At 43.4% G+C, this 21,730-nt stretch overlaps 2 protein-coding genes across 4 annotated transcripts in view; one reads left to right on the top strand and one right to left on the bottom strand.

Annotated features, from left to right (window-relative positions):
• Window positions 1-619: 619 nt before the first annotated feature.
• On the bottom strand, window positions 620-11,613 carry THOC7 (THO complex subunit 7). Its single transcript, XM_066615009.1, has 8 exons — window positions 11,476-11,613; window positions 9,037-9,154; window positions 6,830-6,957; window positions 5,941-6,027; window positions 3,948-4,005; window positions 2,259-2,325; window positions 2,080-2,149; window positions 620-838 (listed from the first exon to the last, which is right to left on the bottom strand). Exons 1-8 carry the CDS (start codon window positions 11,492-11,494, stop codon window positions 771-773), a joined length of 615 nt encoding a protein of 204 aa, XP_066471106.1. The 5' UTR covers window positions 11,495-11,613; the 3' UTR covers window positions 620-770.
• Window positions 11,572-21,730, top strand: part of ATXN7 (ataxin 7) — a 136,196-nt gene continuing 126,037 nt past the window's right edge. For 2 of the 3 annotated variants that reach the window (XM_066615007.1, XM_066615004.1), the window contains exon 1: window positions 11,726-11,803. The gene's annotated coding sequence lies outside the window, so the exon portion shown is untranslated. Of the gene's footprint in view, window positions 11,601-11,725; window positions 11,804-21,730 lie in introns of those variants that run through there. The other variant, XM_066615005.1, reaches the window with a different exon arrangement.

The following is a 21,730-nucleotide window of genomic DNA, read 5'->3' as shown; positions in this document are numbered from 1 at the left end:
TGGGAATGCTAAAAAGATGCCGTTGTCTTTTACAACACATACTATGAAATACACTGTGAACTGAAGTGAATGTGAAAGTCTTTTTGGGTGGAGTATTTCTTTACTCAGCGTGTGGTCGGTCTGTGGAACTCCTTGCCACAGGATGTGGTGATGGCGTCTGGCCTGGACGCCTTTAAAAGGGGATTGGACAAGTTTCTGGAGGAAAAATCCATTACGGGGTACAAGCCATGATGTGTATGCGCAACCTCCTGATTTTAGAAATGGGTTGTGTCGGAGTGCCAGATGCAAGGGAGGGCACCAGGATGAGGTCCCTTGTTGTCTGGTGTACTCCCTGGGGCATTTGGTGGGCCGCTGTGAGATACAGGAAGCTGGACTAGATGGGCCTATGGCCTGATCCAGTGGGGCTGTTCTTATGTTCTTATGAAGTAGTTCTGGAGGTGCACAGAAGCGCCTAAGCATGGGAAGGGAACTACAGGACCAGATCATTGTCTATAGAAAAATACATCACACATATGAACTGAGAACTTAGTGGTAGCCTAGTTTGGAAATATTAACATTTCCACATCGTACGACTTCAAGACAGAAAATTATTTTATTTTGCAAGTCTAGCAACATATTGTATAAAAAGGAAAACAAATGTTTCAAAGACAAATTCACACCAATGGAAGCATTACTTCATTTCTTGTTACACAAGTAAAAAAAAATCCAAAAATTCTAAATATTAATCTGTTTCAGAAAAAGCAAACTTCTAAGTTACATTCAGAGCCCATCTATTGTTTATCTTCTGCTTCCATGGGAGTGTCTGAAGATTCTTCTGCATCTGAAAGCTTTTCATCATCTGCAATAAATATTGTGTCAATTATTTAAAAATATTCAGTCAGAATGAATGTTTGTTAGAAAAAGTCATGTCCTGATATTACTTTGAGCACAGATGATGAGAATCTGAAAGAATAGTAGCCATATTGAAGTTATGATGAAATATTTTATTGGACTACTTCTGTTAATATCTTGGCATGCTTTTGGTAAGGTGAAACTGAACAAAGCAATATTTTTGGAAGCCAAAGCTCCATTTGTTACTCTAGAGACAAATTACTACTATACTACACTTACTAAAACTAATAAGCAGGTTAAAAAAATTTTTTTAAGCTTCTTGTTCTTGATTACCCAATTATCTGAGATTACTTAAGAGATAATATTCAGTGCTCTAATATAAAGATAAGAAAATTATTCAGGGCTACCATTGATATGTGCTTTGAAATATGTTCTGTTTCAATTACTGTAAGCTCTAAAATATTTCATTAGAATTTTTAACATAACACATATACCTTAATTAGTATTAGCATATGATGGATTCACTAAGGTTTTCCTACCATTATAATTGGCAGCACAGCATAGCGATTGTGCTGTACATGGGTTGCACCCAGTGGGCCTCTTTGACATATATTTGGCTTATTTGCCTTTTAGGGACAAGGATCTGTCATCTCGCTGTTTGTAAAGCATCCACCCACCCATATGGTGCTATATACTTTTTAAAAAAGTTATTGCTACCATTGTTTCATAATAACATAAAAGTGAAAATTGTGCATGTCAAGTAATATAAACACATACCCCAATTTTTTTTTCCATTTTATTTACAAATGCAGCACCATTAGATTTCATCAAGTCTATGGTTAATTCAGAAATAGTTTCCCCAATCCTCCAAATCATGGTTTGAGGATTGGAAATGTGCCATCACATTGCTCCTGCCCCCTGACACACTCAGATTCCCTTCCTTCCTTGTTTAAACAACAACAGTTTGTTATTATATCCAAACTGCACAAATTATGATTTGAACAAGGGGGTAAGAGAGGGAACCATAGTGTATTTGGTGAGAAAGGAGAGGGAGTGTGCAAGCCTACTGTACGATCCTGATATTTCAAAATATTATTTGAGGGATCAGTAATGTTTTGTCTGAACAAGTCTTGTATCTGTAGGTAAAGAAAGCAAGTCACATCATCAGTGAGATCTTGGTAGGGAATTAAAACATAACTTTTTTTCCTAAATTTTGAAACATGTTTGTGTGCTACCAGAATAACTTACTTTCCAGTGTTTGCTGAAGTTCATGGATGGTGCTCAAAAGAACATGAAACTGCTTTCGTCTCAGCTCCAGCTAAAACAAAACAAAAAAGGTTTGCTTTCCATTCTGTACTCATGAATAATCATGTATCTAAATGTATACAGGACTCCATGACTGAATGGGGTGGGGAGAGGAAACTTACTTTGTCCTCAACATTTTCTTTGATGTGAGAAAGATGCTGAAGTTCTTTACCCAGAGCTTCTAACTGCCTGAGAACAGATTAAATTTATTGTTGCTAAATGTGCAGTATTGTAACTTAATCACGCATCAGTTTTACAAACAACTGGGAAACAAAAGACATTATTTATGAATATTATGGTATAGTAAACTGGTTCTCAAGCGTTTAGCCTCAGGACCCACTTTTTAGAATGAGAATCTGTCAGGATCCGCCAGAAGTAATGTCATGACCAGAAGTGACATCATCAAGCAAGAAAATTTTTAACAGTCCTAGGCTGGAATCCTAGGCTGGAATCCTCCACACTTACCCAGGAGTGACTATCATTGTTAAAAGCATATACATAGTAGCCTGTTAAAAGTACAGATCTGTAACATTTCCTCAAATGCAGTCACGTACCAGTGTAATATATCAAAAATAAAATATTGAAATGAATGGGGACCCACCTGAAAATGGCTTGCGACTCACCTAGTGGGTCCCGACCCACAGTTTGAGAATCACTGGTATAGTGTATATAGTGCAGTGATTTCAACTGTTGTGCTGGAGTACATTAATGCACTATGGGAGCGGTTAATGTGTGACTTGAAAAATTAAGCCACCCTGATTAATTTAATGATGTAGCCAACCTTCAGAATTGCACGGTTCAAAGCACACTTCCCCAGTTTGAAACCGACAAGATGACAAACGGAGGCCACCACATCTTCCCTGTAGCTGGCCTGTTCTTTTGCTGAAACTTACCTGGTAGTCATGGTGACAAGAAGGACTGCTACTTCAGCCTTCATTTGGCTATGGAATACATTGCTAAGAATCCAGAAGCCATGGGTAACTACAATTCCTATTAAGCTGACACCTGAGATGATGTCTCAGCATTGTCCTAGGGTTCCTAATAAGGCTGGAACAGCTGCTGTTCTCAGTGTCACTACTGCCTAATAAGTTTGAGGAAAAGGGACAGCAGTACATGGGGAGACTTGCAAAAGGATTAGGGAGGCCTCGTCTTGTTTGGAATGACATAATTGGTATTGCAATGAGGCTTGGGGCTTTGAAGTAGCTCAAGTTTAAAACAAGTTGATTTGGACCCATCAAATTAAGCCCAAATTAGTTTTTTTAGGTTAGTCCATTTCAAACGGAGTCTGGAAAATCTCTTATCCAAACGAACTGAAAGCACACACAATCTTTTGTAACAGAAAAGTGTGGTGCAGCATGATGCCCTTTCTCTCTGTCAGAATATGGGCAGTGACACATTATCTGGAGGGGGCACAAGGAGTAAGGACACACAAGGAATTTCTGATACAATCCACATTTCAGCTGTCAGGTACCAGAGAAACACAGACACATTAACACAGCCCCAAAAGCACACTAATTGGATGGAAGAGAAAGCAGGACAAGAGGCAATATTAATTGGTTTATACCTCTGGGCATGATCACAGAGACTATGACCATAATAACGTTACCTAAAGTTACTTTACAAGTCAAGGCATATTTCATATATGTGAATATGCAATATTTTGGGTTCAGTTATACATTCTACCTCCAAATTATCCTGTCCTATTGCCATAATAGTGATTGCCAAAGTATAGTACTAGTCTTTAATCTGACAGTTTCTCCAATAAATTATTATTATTAATATTTTGTATCAGATGTTAAAACCATACTTACTTCAGTGTTTCATGCCTGTCTGGATGGTGCTGTATTACTTTAGCCAAAGCATCATATTCTGGAAGGAATAAAGCATTATTAGGACCATATCTAGCTTTCTTCCAATATCATAAACTTGGAAGAACATGCATTCATACATTCATTTCTTTAGTTATATAGGCTTCCCCAACCTGAAGACAGATTTAATTAAACAATTTAGGGCCCAATCCTATCCAATTTTCCAGTGCTGCTGCAGCGGTGCCAATAGGGTATGCACTACATCTTATGGTGGGGCAGCAGTCACAGAGGCCTCCTTAAGGTATGGGAACATGTGTTTCCTTACCTTGGGGTTGCATTGTGGCTGCACCGGTGCTGGAAAATTGGATAGGATTGGGCCCTTAAACAATTTTCTCCCCAAGAAGAGGTACTCAAGGCAGCTTACAAAATTAAAAAAATAATAAGTACAGATAATCACATTAAAACCATCATATAGGTTATAATAAAAATCAGAGTGCATTTACAGGTTCAAGTATACCACCTCTCTGTGCCAGAGACCTCTGCAACTGTCGTCCCCCCCACACAGAATGCAACAGTTGCCGTTTCAGCACCTCTGCATTGGTGGGGACAGGGAACAATAGGATTGTGCTCTAAGTTACGCCTAACCTGTTCTAACTTGAGTAATATAAGTAATTTTTAAAACTAATAATATATCAAGCTGGATTGGGAGTGCAAACAACTGCTATCCAGAGAACACTGATATTTGTATAAGTAAACTATTATTATTGACCCTTTTCTTGTAAATTAATTACGATGTAGTAGAATAGAAATAAGCATGAAGGAGCAAGTCTGTGCTACTCCACTGTAGCAGTTATGGACAATTAAAGAAATTGTACTAATAGACATTCATCAAAAGTCTCTTCCCACCATCTTGTTTCCATTAACACTATTTTTGAAACAACCTATTATAACTTGTTTTCCAGGTGACTGTAAAGTATTTATTCATTCCTCTCTAGATCAAATAAATATGAATTTGGAAAATCCTGTATCTTCAAAAACTATAATTGAGAATGGCAGATTCCTATCTTTCCCTCAGTCAATCTCAAAAAGCATTTTTACACAGCCAAACCAGCCCAACTTAGGAGTGTTAAGTCATGTATATTCATGAGTGTGGTGAGTTTGTGCCATTAGAACAAGTAGGAAGGCTATGAGTAATCAGTGTACAAAAACTAAAGTGACAATTCTTAACCATCCATTCTTTATCACTGACTTGACACAAATTCATATACATTTGTTATCAAATCTCTTACTCCTTTAACTTATAGCTCAATTCTAACCCACAGCACCGATGCCACCATGCAATGGGACACAGGTAGTATTCTATGATAGAGAGGTAGTAATGGAGGCCGCCTCAAGGTAAGGGAATGTTTGTCCTTTATCTCAGGGCTATACTGCAACTGCATCAGTGTTGGAAAATTGGTTAGGATTACGCTGCCCTAATCAATCCAAATCCAGATGTTCTTAATAAATAAATAAATAAATACAACTCCTGATGTTCTTTAAAAATTTTAGAAGCCTCAATCCAAAATATGTTAGCCACCAGAATGGAAACTAAGGCACATGTTGCTTGAGCAACTGTAGTCAATCTGCCTGGGTAAAACTGGAAGTGATAAGAATCTGACTGAAACTTCCTGAGATTGCTGTAAGGTTGGCTGTACCTAGAACCAACTGCAGGTTCACAAGTCAAAAAGAAAGTTATATTGAAATTTTTTCAACACTATCTAAGCTCATAATGTGTAGCCCAAACCTGTTTAGGAAAACATTATTTCACTATGAAAACCATCAAAAGAGCAGGTGTGGTTTGTTCAAGTTATTTGTGAGTTAAATTATCAAACCAAACTTTTCTTAAGTGTTACAAATAACTATGGCATGTTTAGCAGCCTTGTCACAAGCATTTAACGACATATGGTGGTTTGCCCCTTTGCACAAAAGTTACAATTGCTATTGACAAAATTACCTTGGCGGTTTTTTCGTATCCTTTTTGCCTGAAGAATCTGCTTTTTGCATTCTGCAATTTTCTCATGTGCTGCGACAATACTATTTTCTTTCAGAGAAATAAAATAAAAAGTAATTTGGCACAAATCTATAAATGATACAATACCTATTTATTAAACAGAGAAAAGATATACAGTAAATGGAAACATTAAGTAAAACATCTGGTTTTCAAATTTTATCTCCAAAAACTATGTGTGTCTATAAATCATGCTACTCTGTGCATTTTAATGTTGTAATAACTGTCAGAAAGCTCCATATGTTTCACTAAAACTATTGATTCACTGAAGGTGCAAGCCAAAGGAGCTCTTGGGCTGGCCCAAAGTCATCGCAAAGATGCCATAAAGCACTTTCATGCTGATATAAGTGGAATTAGGTTGGTGCAGACATGTGCTAGCCTCCCCACGCTGTTGCAGGCCTGGGACGGGGTTAGTTTGTGTTGGCCAAACTAGGCCAGTGCAGGGGTGTGTGTGGGGAGGACAGGAAGGAGGTGTTCTGGGATGGGGGAGGGTGGGTGGTGTACGTTCCTGGGGGACGTACTACTAAACTACTAAGTCAGTAGTAATTTTATTTGTTTATGTATTCAATTTATTCAGATTTATTTGGAGGCTAGAAATCTCTCCACCAATCCCAAAGAGTAAAAGCATGTTATAAATGACACACAGATCTAAGTGGCACCTACAGGAATATATTGACTGAGGTCAAACTGCTTCCCAAGTGCCAGCAAAGGACTTAAAGAAGAAGATTCAAATGGGCACCCAAAGCAGCTTACAAAATATAAAACAATGTAGTAAATAGTTAAAAAAGACACATAAAATACGATTCAAAAATTAATACAAAACAATGTTGTTTACCTATGTCCTTGTAGATTTTTTCATAATTCTCCATTTCTCTGAGATTCATATCATATACAAGTAAGGTTTTTCCCATTGAAAATTCACATTGTGACAGGGTACTCAGCATGCGTTGGTACTGAGTGTAGCTAAAAAACAGACAAGGAAGTGATATTAATGCACGTCAAGAAGTTGATATCTTACATACGAGATACAATGATTCTCAAAGTACTGGACAATACTAGTCTGGACTGAAACTTGATATGAATGAACATAAATGAGATGCTTTTTCTCCATACCTACTTTCAAAATTACCTGTTCTTTCTGGTCTCTTCGGGAAAGTAATTACCAGTTTTACAAAACTGGAACCATCATGCAAAACATTTGTTGTAAAGTCAATTCGTTCACCCTACTAACATATTATCACAGCTACGAAATGATTATTTTGTAAATATCCCATTATGTCAACTAATTACAGGGAGGGAACGCATGCAATAAGGAAGAACAAGTCTCCTTTCACCCCAATGCTTGAGAAGTGAAGGGTGGTCAGAAGCAAGTTGCTGCTACTGCTGCCAAGAAGACAGAAAGCAGCTGCTTCGATCTCCACATCAACAATTAATAAATGTAAAAAGGGTACTGTGCTTGATTCCCTAGTGTAATTAATTCTTTAGACAAACCCAATCTAAAATACTACCTGCCACCATTTGTGCTACTGTATAATCATGTGTACAGTATGTGTGATTCATATCTACCCTGACCACTTGCAGTCCACTCTTGACTATATTAATTCAGAAACCTAACCATGTCTTCTTAATCCTAGATAAATGTGCACAGGATTGTAGTCTCATGGTGCATCCCTATACATGTTTATTCAGAAGTAAGCCCCACTAGGCCCAATGGGGCTTACTACCAGGTAAGTCTGTAACCTCAGCAGCCTCAGGTACTGAAATGTCCAGGGCAGGTGCTCCAGCCAAAGCAGCTACTCAAATAAAGTGAGGTAGCATTTCCAACCTCTTTTTCAGTTATCTTACAGAAAAACACACACCACATTTCAAATTGGGTTCTAAATTGAGGTTATTGCTTTGTCTCATAAGATCTTCTTATCTCTAGTAAAGTTTGTTTCAGGCTCAACTAAGCCAACAGTGAATGCTTGTCCCAACCACATTTTAGCTCTTGTGAGACAGCCTTGGAAGTCCCCATCCAAAGGCAACAGTATAATATTTATAGGTAATTGATGGGAGTGATGTAATGTTGGCAATAAGTGTATTGTTCATTTGTCACTTTTTCTTGAAAGAAAGATGTGTTTTCCAATCTTAGAGGGGGAGCACACAGTTTCTTTCTTCAAGGAATTAAACTGAATAAAATGACAAAAGTTTTGATAAAAGGGGAAAGACTTTGATAGAGTTCATCACTTTTTAAAAAGGTGAAATTAACGTTCCTGTGTTTGAATGGTATGGTGGGGAAACACTCAACCTCTAAAATGTTAAGAAATAAAATTCCCACCCACCCCCCAAAAGTGTTACTCAATGATCTAAGAATGAGAACGTATGGTGTGTCATTGCCATTCGTGTCACAGTCAGTATCCAAGGTGCCTGTAACACTTGCTCAACCACATTCCACATGGTAATTACAGAGCAATTGGATGTGGAGACAAAATACAGAGGCCTGGATCCAAAGAACTGTGAGCAGAAAGATGAAATGAAAATGAAGGCACTATGAGAAGACTCCTCACTGTGCAGAACCAAGACATATTGGGAGTTGCATTACAGTGCGAGAACCATGGTGAATAAGTTAAGATCTAGCACATACACTTTTCTAGGGTATTAAACGTTTTGAAACGTTTGTGAAAGTGTGTGCAAAGTTCTGCACGAGCACATGTACAAACAGAGGAACTCCTCTGGATTTGGGGGCCACTTTTCTTATGCAACATCTTCTGCTAAAACAGGAACAGTCCTTCTGTGGGAGAAAAAGGCTTTCTGCTAGTGGAAGGGCACCTTTGGCTCCAAGCCAGTATGTCCAATGCATAGAATGGAAAGTCCTGGCAGCACAAGAACAAACCTCAGAGAAGATCATACAGACTGCAACACAGTGCTTTTCTTAAAATACTTGATCCTGAATTTTGGAAATAAATTATTGATCTCCCATTGAACATAATCCTCCATAAAAATGATCAGACATTACAAAGAATTAGATTGCTTCTACATTCCATTTAGATAATAAACAAATACCCTTCTTCTTGTGATCCTGAGTTGCACCACTTGATGAAACTCTTCACCAACAAATTAATTCGTCTGTCATCACCTGCACCGTCTCCATCAATCAAAAGCCGCTTTCGAATAACTTCATCTATAATAGAACAACAAATTTTAGTGAGAAATGCCAATTTATTTATTGCAGGAGAAAACTGTCATTGCATAAGGCAAACACCCAAATTCTAAAACTCCTCACTTAGCCTGCCTATGTGAACTGCCTTGAATAAAGTCAGAGGAGTAATCTGGTGACCAGAAAGGTGGTATATAAATACCAGTATTATTATTACTCAGTGGGGTTTACTTATTTGAAACCATGCATAATATTGCAGCCCATGCAGTATTTCCTACAAGTTAAATTGGCACACCATCAGAAATGCCATGCTAGACTGTTTACAACAAGGGCTGGTAGAAAGTGGATTGGGATCTACTGATAGATTTCTGGGTGATTTGCAGTAGATACCCAAGAGTTTCTGATTCCCAATTGTTTAACAGAAGCAACAACAAAGACACTCTTACTCAGCGTTTGTCCTCCGCTGTACCACTTCACATGGTCCACCTGTTCAAAGTACCACTGATGGTACTGGCCATGACATCATCACCAGTTACTTCTGGATTTAGAGGCCAGATGCAATGCAGCTTTATCCAACTTTCCTGTGCCGGTGCAGCTGTGCCCATGGTGCATGCACTGCATCCTATGGTAGGGGGACAGCCACAGAGACTTTCTCCAGGTAAGGGAATGTTTATTCCCTTTCCTTAGGGTTGCATTGTGGCTGCACAGGCACTGGAAAGTTGGATAGAACTGGGCCCTCATAGTGAACTGGAAGACTATTTCAAGCATGGAAAAGTATGCTTTGGAGCTTTTCCCACGAAGCTGAGCCTTCTACTGTTGTTTGTTGTGTCTCATTTCAGGTCTTGCTGCTGGATGGCAGGGGTCCAGGGGTCCCTTTAATGCCACCAGACACCACCTCAAGTACCATGGGTGGTACCTGTACCACTGTTTGAGAAACACTACTGTAAGACAACCAATAACATAAGAACCAACAATTAATAATACAGTAATAAGTAGTAATAAAAACAATAATAAGAGTTGACTGCCCAAATGGTAGATAGGTTCACAACTAGAACATTAAGAAGAGCTCCTCTGGATCAGGCCAAAGGCCCATCTAGTCCAGCTTCCTGTATCTCACAGTGGCCCACAGTCTGCCTCAGGGAGCAGACAAGACAACAAGAGAACTGCATCCTGGTGCCCTCCCTGGCGCCTGGCATTTTGGGGTAGCCTACTTCTGAAACCAGGAAGTTGCGCATACCCATCACGGCTTGTAACCCGTGATGGACTTTACCTTTGGAAATCTGTCCAATTCCCTTATAAAGGCATCCAGGCCAGATGCCATCACTATGTCCTGTGACAATTAATTAAAAGATAGGTAAACAAATTATTATCTTTTGTCTGTCCTAACTCTCCCAACACTCAGTGTACGTCCCCTGGTCCTGGTGTGGTGTGAGGGGAAAAACAAGAGAGACAGTAAAGGCATCCAGGCCAGATGCCATCCCCACATCCTGTGGCAAGGAGTTCCACAGATCAATTACACACTGTCCCCTGCTCCTGATGTGGTGTGAAAAGGGAAAGAACATCAAGAGAGACCGTAAAGGCATCCAGGCCAGACTCCATCACCACACCCTGCAGCAAGGGGTTCCACAGACCAATTGAATGCTGGGTAGTGGCATACTTTCTTTTGCCTGTCCTAACTCTTCCAACACTCAGTTTTAGTGGATGTCCCCCAGTCCTGGTGCGGTGTGAGAGGGAAAAGAGAGAGAGAGAGACAGTAAAGCCATCTAGACCAGATGCCATTCCCACATCCAGTGGCAGGAGTTCCACAGACTAATGACATGCTGGGTAAAGAGATACTTTCTTTGGTCTGTCCTGACTCTCCCAACACTCAGTTTCAGAGGCTGTCCTCTGGTCCTGGTGTGGTGTGAGAGGGAAAGAACATCAAGAGAGACAGTAAAGGCACCCAGGCCAGATCCATCCCCACATCCTGTGGCAGGGAGTTCCACAGACCAGTAAGACTCTGTGCCCTGGTCCTAGTGTGTGTGGGGGGGAGAGAGAGAGAGAGACAGACGGTGAAGGCGCCCAGGCCAGACACACCCTGTGGCAAGGAGTTCCACAGAGCACCAACACCGTCCCCTGGCCCTGGTGTGGTGTGTGGAGGAGGCGAGAGCGGCGCGGCGCGGCCTTCCTCCCCCGGACAGGGCTGCGGGCCCTGCCAGCCAGGCGAGGGTGGGCGAGGGGCGCTGCGTCCCGGGGCGGGAAGGAGCGGCGTGGCCGGCGCCACGCGGCCGAGGGAGGGGGAAGGCGGGGGGCTGCCTGCCTGCCTGCCTGTCGAGGGACGGGGCCCGGCCGGGGTCGGCTCTCACCGTCCGTGACGGCGCCCATGGCGGCGGCGGCGGGAGTCGGCCTGGGCGGCGGCGCCGAGTGAGGTGGGTCCGGCTCAGGCGGCCGCTTCCCACAATGCAGCAGCAGCAACAGCGGCGGCGGCCGGGTAAGCGGCGGCCCTGCAGGGGGAAGAGGCGGCGCTGTCGTCGTCGGTGGCGGCGGCCGGGCCGGGAAGGGCGCGGGCGGCGGCCGGCGGCGAGGGCGGGGGCGCGAGGGGGGCGGCGGCGGCGGCGGCGGCACTGCGGGCGAAGCCTCCGCCGAGCGCGGGCCCGACCTCCCCCCTCCTCCACCCAGGCTCCTTCCTGCCAGGTGAGGGCGACGCAGGGGAGGGGGCTCCTCCCCCGCCCCCCCCACCCCATAGGTTGTGACTGGGGGGTGGGCCACTAGCCACATAACCTTTCTGACCTCTGTGGCAGTGGTGGCCACAGCCATGAGCTCGGCCCTTTCGCCACCGCCACACACCTCATGCTCCGCCAGTGCCACAGCCATGCGCTCAGCCCCTTCGCCACCGCCACACACCTCATGCTCCACCAGTGCCACAGCCATGCGCGCACCCCCTTTGCCACCGCCACACACCTCATGCTCCGCCAGTGCCACAGCCATGCACTCAGCCCCTTCACCACCACCACACACTCCTCATGCTCCGCCAGTGCCACAGCCATGCACTCAGCCCCTTCACCACCACCACACACTCCTCATGCTCCGCCAGTGCCACAGCCATGCGTGCACCCCCTTTGCCACCGCCACACACCTCATGCTCCGCCAGTGCCACAGCCATGCGCTCAGCCCCTTCACCACCACCACACACTCCTCATGCTCCGCCAGTGCCACAGCCATGCGCTCAGCCCCTTCACCACCACCACACACTCCTCATGCTCCGCCAGTGCCACAGCCATGCGTGCACCCCCTTTGCCACCGCCACACACCTCATGCTCCGCCAGTGCCACAGCCATGCGCACACCCCCTTCGCCACCGCCATGTATACCTCATGCTCCAGTGATGCCACAGCCATGTGCTCAGCCCCCTTTGCCACCACCACAGTACCCTGTGCGCTGGCAGTGCCACAGCCATGCACTCGGCTCCCTTCGCCACTGCCACGCATATTTAGTGCTCCATGCACTTAGTCCCTTTGCCACTGCCATACATACCTTGTGCCCCGCTGATTGGCACCACCTCTTTGGTGCCTCCCTGCTACTTCTGTCTTGCTTCATAGCCAGTACTTCTTCCGCTGCCATCCCTGCCATACTTAGTTGCCATCGTGACCATGGTCACTGCTGCCACCATTGCCATGTATATCATGCCACTACAGCCATGTGCGCTGCCACTGCCACACGTACCTGGTGCCCCCTGATTGGCACCACCTCCTTGGTGCCTCCCTTGCTACTCCTGTCTTGGTTCCTAGCCAGTATCATTACCTTCCCCACTGTCATCCCCGCCACACTTTGTTGCCATTGTGACCATGGTCATTGCTGCCACCATTGCTATGTATGTCTTGCCACCATAGCCACTGCCAGCCGCCTTCCTATTACCATTATATTACAGCTTCCTTCATCAGCATCTTTGTTGCCTTGTCATTGCCACTGTGTCTCTTCCTGTCACCTCCACCTCCTTGTCCTCCTTCATTGACGCCGTTACCGCCAGGCCACCATTACAACTCTCTGTTGACACTGCTGCTTCAACATTGCTGCTGCCTTTCTTTCTGTGACATTATTCTGTTGTGTTTTGCCATAGTGCCACCATCTTGTTTGCTGCTATGATAGCTATCTAAACATAGATTCCCTTGTCATACCACCTCATTGTGTTCCCAGTCCATCTGCAACCTCACGACTTTTTTTATGGCACCATCACTGCAATTGCGTTCCTTGTAACTTTGGCTTACATGTTTCCCCACATCGCTATCACTCTTGATTGTTGTTACTGTGTTTCTTTCAGTGCTAACACAGCGTTTCTTTTTTTCTTGATACCATTGCTGCATTACTGCTGTCAATATGGGACACTTCCATTAAGGATGACATTGCCAGGAGTTCTTTGTAATATTTGCCATTTTCCTTTGTCATTAGTAAAGACCCATCATTTTCAAGTGTTGGCCATTGTTTACTGTGTTTTCCTTTCCACCTTGCAGTTGCATCAATTCTTATTGCCTGTTAAATTTTTCACATCATTGTTGTGATGGCCTTCGTTGAGTTAATGTGGTTACCTTTTTGGATTTTTTAAACTTGTAGAATGTTTGACTCGGAAGGGACCTTGGAGGTCATCTAGTTCAACCACCTGCTCAATGTGTAGATTAGGAGTGTCAAACATAAGGCCCGGGGGCCGGATGTGGCCCGCTGAAACTTTTCATCTGGCCCTGGAGCTCTCAGCTGCTGAGCATTGCTGAGGTGGCACTGCTGAAAGGGCATGATAAGGGCACATGCTGAAAGGGCATGAAAGGGCTCTCCCTTATCATGAAATATGATCAAGATTTGCATATTTTCTCTTTGTTGCAGCTAATGAGTTCGTAAGTGAGGAAAAAGTGCTTATTTCTGGTTAAGACCTGTTTAATGACATCACTTCCTGCTGAATGACATCATCTTTGGCCCTCAGCAGGCATCATGAATGCTATTCAACCTGCTGTATGAAATGGGTTTGACACCCCTGGCATAGACAGTAGCTATAGAGTTTCTGACAGGTGGCCGTCCAGCCTCTGAAAGTTCCCCAACAAGGGAGAACCCACTACTGCGCAAAGTGTCCTGTTCCAGTGCTGGACAGCTCTTACACTTTGGCTGCAATCCTAACCACACTTTCCTGAGAGTAAGCCCCACTGAACAAAATAGAACTTACTTCTGAGTAGACTTGGTTAGGATTGTGCCCTTTGACAATTCTTTCTAATGTCTAGCCTAAATCTCTTTCTCTGTAGTTTTGACTTACTGATGCTAGTCCTGTACAAAGATGTACAGTAAGGGCGCAATCCTAACCAACTTTCCAGCACTGATATAAGGGCAGTGCGAAGTAAAGGAATAAACATTGCCTTACCTTGAGGAGGCCTCTGTGACTGCCCCCTAACTGCAGGATGTGGCACATGCCCCACTGGCACAGCTATGCCAGTGCTGGAAAGTTGGTTAGGATTGTGCCCCAAGTCTGCTTCTTCTTCCATTCGACAACCCTTCTGATATTTTAAGATGGCTATTGTATCTCCCCTTAGTCTTCTCTTTTCCAAGCTAAACATACCAAGCTCTTTTAACCATTCCTCATTGGACTTGTTTTACAGATGCCTTGCCATCGTCTGCGCCCATTCCACCTTTATTAAGTTCATGCTTCCTATGTCTCTGCATTTCTCTAAAACGTATTTGCCACATTATTTGCTGTTAATTACTATGCCTGCCTACCATTTGCACTTTTACTAACATGGTGACTTGCTTTGATGTTGCTTGTAATATGATAGCTATGTCATTGTTATGATTTCCACTTATGAAGTTATCTCTTGCTCTGATCCATTTGTGAGATCTCTTCAGTAGTGTCAGGGTTATAATGTCTGTTATTTTTATTTGCCGTAGGCATTCTGTTTGATTCATTGCTACTTTTCTCTCATTTCTACTTGCACCTGTGTAGTTGCAACATTTGTTACAGTGTGACTGCGTGTATGGCAATGATAAGATGAACGTATGTTGATCAACTAGCCCCTAATGTTACATTAGAATAGGTGATAAGCAGCAATGCATAATACTGGTAAATTCAATCAATAGGAGAGTATTTGGCCACAAATTATTGTCTTCGTTGTTTGTTGCAAGGGAGATTAGGGCATCTCAGCTTGGCAGGACTACAGTCTTGTAGCGTCTGTAGTATGAAACTGGAAATAATGTGAAGCATGTTTTGCTTCTAAAACTCACTGTTCTGATCTCATATTTTGGGCTAATATTGGAAATAAAATCTGAACGGTTATATAGGATCTTGGTGTCAAATGTTGGATATTGAGTATTCTGCTTAGTATATGACGGGCAACCCAATCCTATCCTGCGCTGGAATAGGCAGGCCAACTGGCATGTGCTATATGCAGTGTAGGGTAGGAGGTAGCTGCTGCACAACTTGGAGTAAGGGGATTTATGTCCCCTTACCCCTTATTGTATGGCGGCTGCCCCATTGGGGCTTCTTGGATCTGTGCTTGCAATTTCGCTGGTACAGATCCGAGCAGCCTGCTGTAATTCTAGGCTGGCTGGAAGGGGAGTTAGGCCTAGGTCACCCAGGCTGGTTCCACCCACCCCTCCTGAGCTCAGTCAGCCCACTGGCCCTTCCTCTCTCTGCCTCAAAATGCCCTTGTTCCACCCTCCCAGCCCCCTGTGCTGGCCTCCCTCAGCTGGTGCAACCTTACCTTTTTTCAGTGCTGTGGAGGCCAGATCTGGCCTCTGTGTGCAGGCACATATCCTTGCACTGGCCCAGCCAACTTGGAATGAGGCGTGACCTTGCTTTATGGCACATTCATGACACTCCTGGGCCGGCACAAGAGACTTGTGCTGGCCAAAGATCCAGTTAGGGTTGCACTCTAAATCAATATCGATCTGGAGTAGTAAATTCAAGCGTGGAAAAAGGGTGAGTGTGTGGGACACAACTGTATACAGTAGTCTTGTTTATGATAGACTTCAGAACTGTACTTACTGTTACTTGGCAGTTTAAGCATTCTCTGCCGATGGTGGAATGAAGAATAGTAAAGTGCATGCTGAGAGATGCCAGGCAATGAGGTAAAAGTGTGCCTTGTTTCACCCAAGTTCTTTCTGGTCTTATTTCCTTCAGAACAGCTTCCTCTGAGCTCTGGTAAAACTTCAGCAGCAGTTTGTGGGAGAGAGTCTAGGAACATGAAAAGAGCTGAAAGAAAAAAGTTAGAGAAATCTTGAAGCTATAGAGGGAGCACAGGGTGCTGGAACATGTAGGAGGATATACCTTGAAAACTGCTCTGTTGTTATTGAACATTGTAGGCCTGTGGAATAGGCTTTGATACTGCAGTAATCATAAGCTATACCATGTGGGATATATTTATTTTCTTTTGAGCAAACATGTCCCACATGCTTGAAGATCCGCCTGGTGTATTTTCATGCACAGATCTTCAGTTTCAGCATTTTATGGCTGATATAATTTAAATGAGCTACTCAGTTTTTCACACACAGTATTCAAAATACTGTACTGTACTTGTTTCTCTTTGCAGGGCCATTTAAAACAATGGGGTTTTTGGGACAGTTTTGAGAAATGTTTTATAGTGCTCTAAGAACTGATATGAGAAGTGCAAAAGTGCAATAGTTTGCAATTTGTCGTTCTGTAAATGTGAATTTGCTTAGGAGTTCATTTTAATCCCAAGACTGATTTTCAATAGAAATTTAAGATATTATGTACACATAAGAACATAAGAACAGCCCCACTGGATCAGGCCATAGGCCCATCTAGTTCAGCTTCCTGTATCTCACAGCAGCCCCACCAAATGCCCCAGGGAACACACCTGATAACAAGAGACCTGCATCCTGGTGCCCTCCCTTGCATCTGACATAGCCCATTTCTAAAATCAGGAGGTTGCACATACACATCATGGCTTGTAATTTGTAATGGATTTTTCCTCCAGAAACTTGTCCAATCCCCTTTTTAAGGCATCCAGGCCAGATGCCTTCACCACATCCTGCGGCAAGGAGTTCCACAGACCAACCACACACTGAGTAAAGAAATATTTTCTTTTGTCTGTCCTAAGCCTCCCAACACTCAATTTTAATGGATGTCCCCTGGTTCTGGTGTTATGTGAGAGTGTAAAGAGCATTTCTCTATCCACTTTATCCTTCCCATGCATAATTTTGTATGTCTCAATCATGTCCCCCCTCAGGCGTCTCTTTTGTAGGCTGAAGAGGCCCATACGCCGTAGCCTTTCCTCATAAGGAAGGTGCCCCAGCCCAGCAATCATCTTAGTTGCCCTCTTTTGCACCTTTTCCATTTCCACTCTATCGTTTTTGAGATGTGGCGACCAGGATTGGACACAATACTCCAGGTGTGGCCTTACCATAGATTTGTACAACGGCATATAATATTCGCCGTTTTGTTCTCAACACCTTTTCTATGATCCCAAGTATAGAATTGACCTCCTTTACTGCTGCTGCACGTTGGGTCGACACTTTCATCGACCTGTCCACCACCACCCCAAGATCTCTCTCCTGATCTGTCACAAACAGCTCAGAACCCATTAGCCTATATGTGGTTTTGATTTTTTGCCCCAATGTGCATGACTTTACACTTACTTACATTGAAGTGCATCTGCCATTTTGCTGCCCATTCTGCCAGTTTGGAGAGAGCCTTCTGGAGCTCCTCACAATCACTTCTGGTTTTCAACGCTGGGAAATGTTTGGTGTCTGCAAACTTAGCCACCTCACTGCTCAACCCTGTCTCCAGGTCATTTATGAAGAGGTTGAAGAGCGCCGGTCCCAGGACAGATCCTTGGGGCACACCGCTTTTATCTTGTTTACAATTAGATCTCAGGCCATTATTGTTGATATGTCCTTGATCCCCTATAAGTTCAATTAGCCATCGCAAGTATGTTCTAGACCTAAATGTTCTAGACAGAAACTGCTTCTGAATTTGAAGATCCTGTTAGGGAATAAGAGCTTAATAGTATTAGGGTTTCATTTTAGGGTTTTAGCCATTAACAAATTTTCATAGCCCAATCCTATCCTCCCCCCCCCCCCATTGCAGCTGTGCCAAAAAGGATGCCTAGAAGAGTATTTTTTCTTACCTTTCCATAAACCCCTTGACTGCCAGTGGGTCTCTTTGGAGCAGCTGCTTAGTGGGTCCCTGCAGCAGCTCCTTAGGTGGTGCAGGTCTGAGGAAAGGAAGGGGGGTGTGCCAGCTGCTGCTGGAGGATGTAGCATTCAGCACAAGTAGCCCGTGCTAGTTGCTACACCCTCCACCCTGCCCTGTTCTGCTCCATTCCTGCCTCCTCCACCCCACCTGGTTCCCCTAAAACGCCTGAGAAGAATTAATGAGAAGACCAAAAACACTAAATATATTGTGGCCAATGAGAAAATATATTATTGGCTTTTGTTGGCTCATCAGTAGTGAGGGCAAAATTCAATTTTTTAAATTTTTTCCTGATCTATTAAAAAAAAAGTATATTGTGGCAAAATGCTTTTAATTCTGAGCACCTTGTGCATCTGTGAACCCCCTTCATGCACTCCCTAGCCCTCACAGGTTAAAAACACTTGCATTACATGTTCTTGCATGCACATTAGGCTGCAGTTCTATACAGTAAAACATCTGATAGTGGTGTTACCAGAGGGGACACAGTACTATGTTTTGCAGGGCACCTCAGCGCACTGTGTAAGCTGCCCCTTCCCCTCACTGTTGGAGCCATTCCAGGCAGCAAGAGCAAAATGGAGGCATCTCCTCTGCCTTGCTCTTGTTGCCCAGAATATCCCTCCCTCCCGAAATGCCACTGTCTGATAACTCTGTGGATCAATTCCTGGAAAGTCTACCACTGTGTGCAACAGTGCTGTAGAAGGTACCATTGCAGAAGAACTGCTTCCTATTCGTCAGAATGCTTTGCTCCTATTGGCTGATATCTGTCAGTCAACCCAAGATGAAGATTGCTGAAAGACATTGCGTTATTGGAGGTATTCCTGGACACTTTCCTGGGAGTCAGCTCTGTTGAATACAGTAGGACTTACTTCTGAGTAAATATGGGTAGGACTGTGCTGTTTAACTGTTTCTTCCATAAACTAGGGGAAGGTTTTAAAAGGGAAAATACACTTTTTAATATAAATTATTAACCCCTTTGCTGTTTAAACTACTGTCAGCAACTGGGGTAATAATGGCTTACAAAATGAGTAAGAGCAGTATTTGTGTTCTGGAGAAACTTTGTTGTCTAACTTCAGATTTAATTGTGACTTCTCATTCTAACTTAGGGCTCAATCCCATCCAATTTTCCAGTGCCGGTGCTAATGGGGCATGCACTGCATCTTGTGGGGCAGTGGGGCAGCAGTCACAGAAGTCTCCTTAAGGTATGGGAACATTTGTTCCCCTTACCATGGGGCTGTATTGTAGTTGCACCGGGGCTGGAAAATTGGATAGGATTGGGCCCTCAGTTGTTCTGTGAGTTTTGAAAACTTATACACTTATATCAGTGTAGGCTGCTCCAGTGGAAGGACAGTTGCTTTATATAATTCATCTCTTGGTCTATAATACTCTAAACCTGAATAAGCATAGTTCTTTCTGTTCAGTTGCCACTCATCTTCAATGGCATTTCATAGAAATGAGCAGCTTAGGCTACTTTGTTTTTTGAACTGCCTGTTATCATAATGTATTTGCACTCAAAATGGAATAAGCAGGAACATCATTCCTGTTGTGTTTCTCCATTTTATTGCATCGTATTGATTTTTCTTTTAACCATGTTAGTCCAGGCCTTAAACATTCACAGAATTATTTTAATTTGGCAAATTAAATTCATTAAGGCTGCAATTCTAACCACACTTTCCTGAGAGTAAGCCCCATTGAACAAAATAGGACTTACTTCTGAGTAGACCTGGTTAGTTTTGTGCCCTAAGTTCTATTCTGTTTTGTTTTTAGTGCAAACCAGCCTTTTCATATTAGTAGTGTGTTTTGAGAGAGTATGAATAGAAGTCAGCCTGTTCAGTTGAAGACATCTAATCAACATTACATAATAGCATACAACAGTTTTCTTTTTCCTGTCCTAATCAACTGCTGTTCACTTATTTATTGGTGTCAGTTTCTTACTTTATCATCCTTTTTTCTTTGTTGGTAATGTGTTCATCATGCAGGTTTATTCATTTAATTTAGATAGCATTTAGTAGCCTAGGATTGGTGTTTGGCTCATCAAAAAATGCTGCCAAACTTTATCAAATCAAGGCCAAGTATTTAAACATCAATTTAGAATAACTGTAATAGATAAATGCTAATTACAGGCTGGATACCGAAATCCGCGGATACTGGAGTCCATGTTTAAATGGCTTTAAAAACAAAACAAAAAAGTGCAAAAATCAGGGCTCCTACTGCTTTGTGACCAAACCACACCATTTTCAAACCTGAGGAGCTTTTTTTTTTAATCCTGAGAGACCCACTTCCGGGTTGCACAGAGGTTCCTTCCTTTTCCCAGGTTTGCCCAAGAATGCATCACGATGCATACTGCAAGGCAGAAAGTGCCCACCCTTGAATGAATATGCTGTTCCCGAAGGATTTGGAGCTGGAAGGCTTCATCTGAATTTTGGTGGTCTGAAAACTCCATTTAAGGAGTATACAGGTTTCCATTCAAATTTGGAGCATTGAACTTTATTGACTAATTAGGGGGAGGGGTAAATAGTCATGTTACTGGTCAGGACCTTTGCTCTCCAGGCAGGCAACTAGCATCAAGTATTCATGTTTGGATGTGTGTCTCTTGTACACCTTGAATTATAGGAATTAAACAGAAACTGAATATTAACCCTGTAACAATTGACACATGTATAGAAAGTGGAAGGGGGGCAAGTAATAAAGATGAATACAGATGTATACTGCAGCTGCTAAGTATACAGAGAGAGTCAGGAGGGCTAAAGCTCAGAATGCTCAGTTTAACAGAGGAAGTGAAAAAGCAAAAAGGCATTTAATGGTTATGTTTGGTGCAGGAGGAAGGGCAAGAAAGAAGTGAGTACACTATGTGGGGAAGATGCTAATGCAAATGGGTGATAGAGAGAAGGTAGAACTGCTCATCTGCCTTTGTCTTCTTCCAAGAAGATTGCTTTTGACGTGGTAAGGATAGAACAAAGGAGGAGCACAATTCTGAGCTCTTGTCAGGTGTCACAAACTTGCCGTTAAAGCATACCCACAACACCCTGCACCATCAGCACCAGTGCTGGCCCAGTGCCAGTCGGTATTGAGCCCATCACTGGACACCACCTGGAGCTAGATTAGAGTTGCAGGTGGTGGTGAGGGCTTTGGGGCAGAGGGAGGCATTCTGGGGCAGGACAGGGGGAGGAAGTAGGGCAGGAGGGGCTGGGGCCAGCGGAGCTTTGCTCCCCTGGATCCTGAATACCGTATTGGGCCTTCTGGAATCTCTCAAGTTTGTGCCAGCAAAATAGCCAGCGCAGACTTGAGAAGTCCCATTGCAGGGCTTCAGGCTTTCCTCTGAAGAGACTTCTGGCAGCTGCCGCAGGATGCAGTAGTAGCCGCTTTTGCACCGCTGCACCTGGCAGCAGCGCCACTTTTAGGATTGCACTTTAAGATAGATAAGGATGTGGTTCATCATCA

Source organism: Tiliqua scincoides, chromosome 2 (genome assembly GCF_035046505.1).
Source record: "Tiliqua scincoides isolate rTilSci1 chromosome 2, rTilSci1.hap2, whole genome shotgun sequence".
Taxonomy (NCBI): domain Eukaryota; kingdom Metazoa; phylum Chordata; class Lepidosauria; order Squamata; family Scincidae; genus Tiliqua; species Tiliqua scincoides.
The sequence above is the reverse complement of the archived record's forward strand: the minus strand, read 5'-3'. Positions and strand labels throughout refer to the sequence as shown.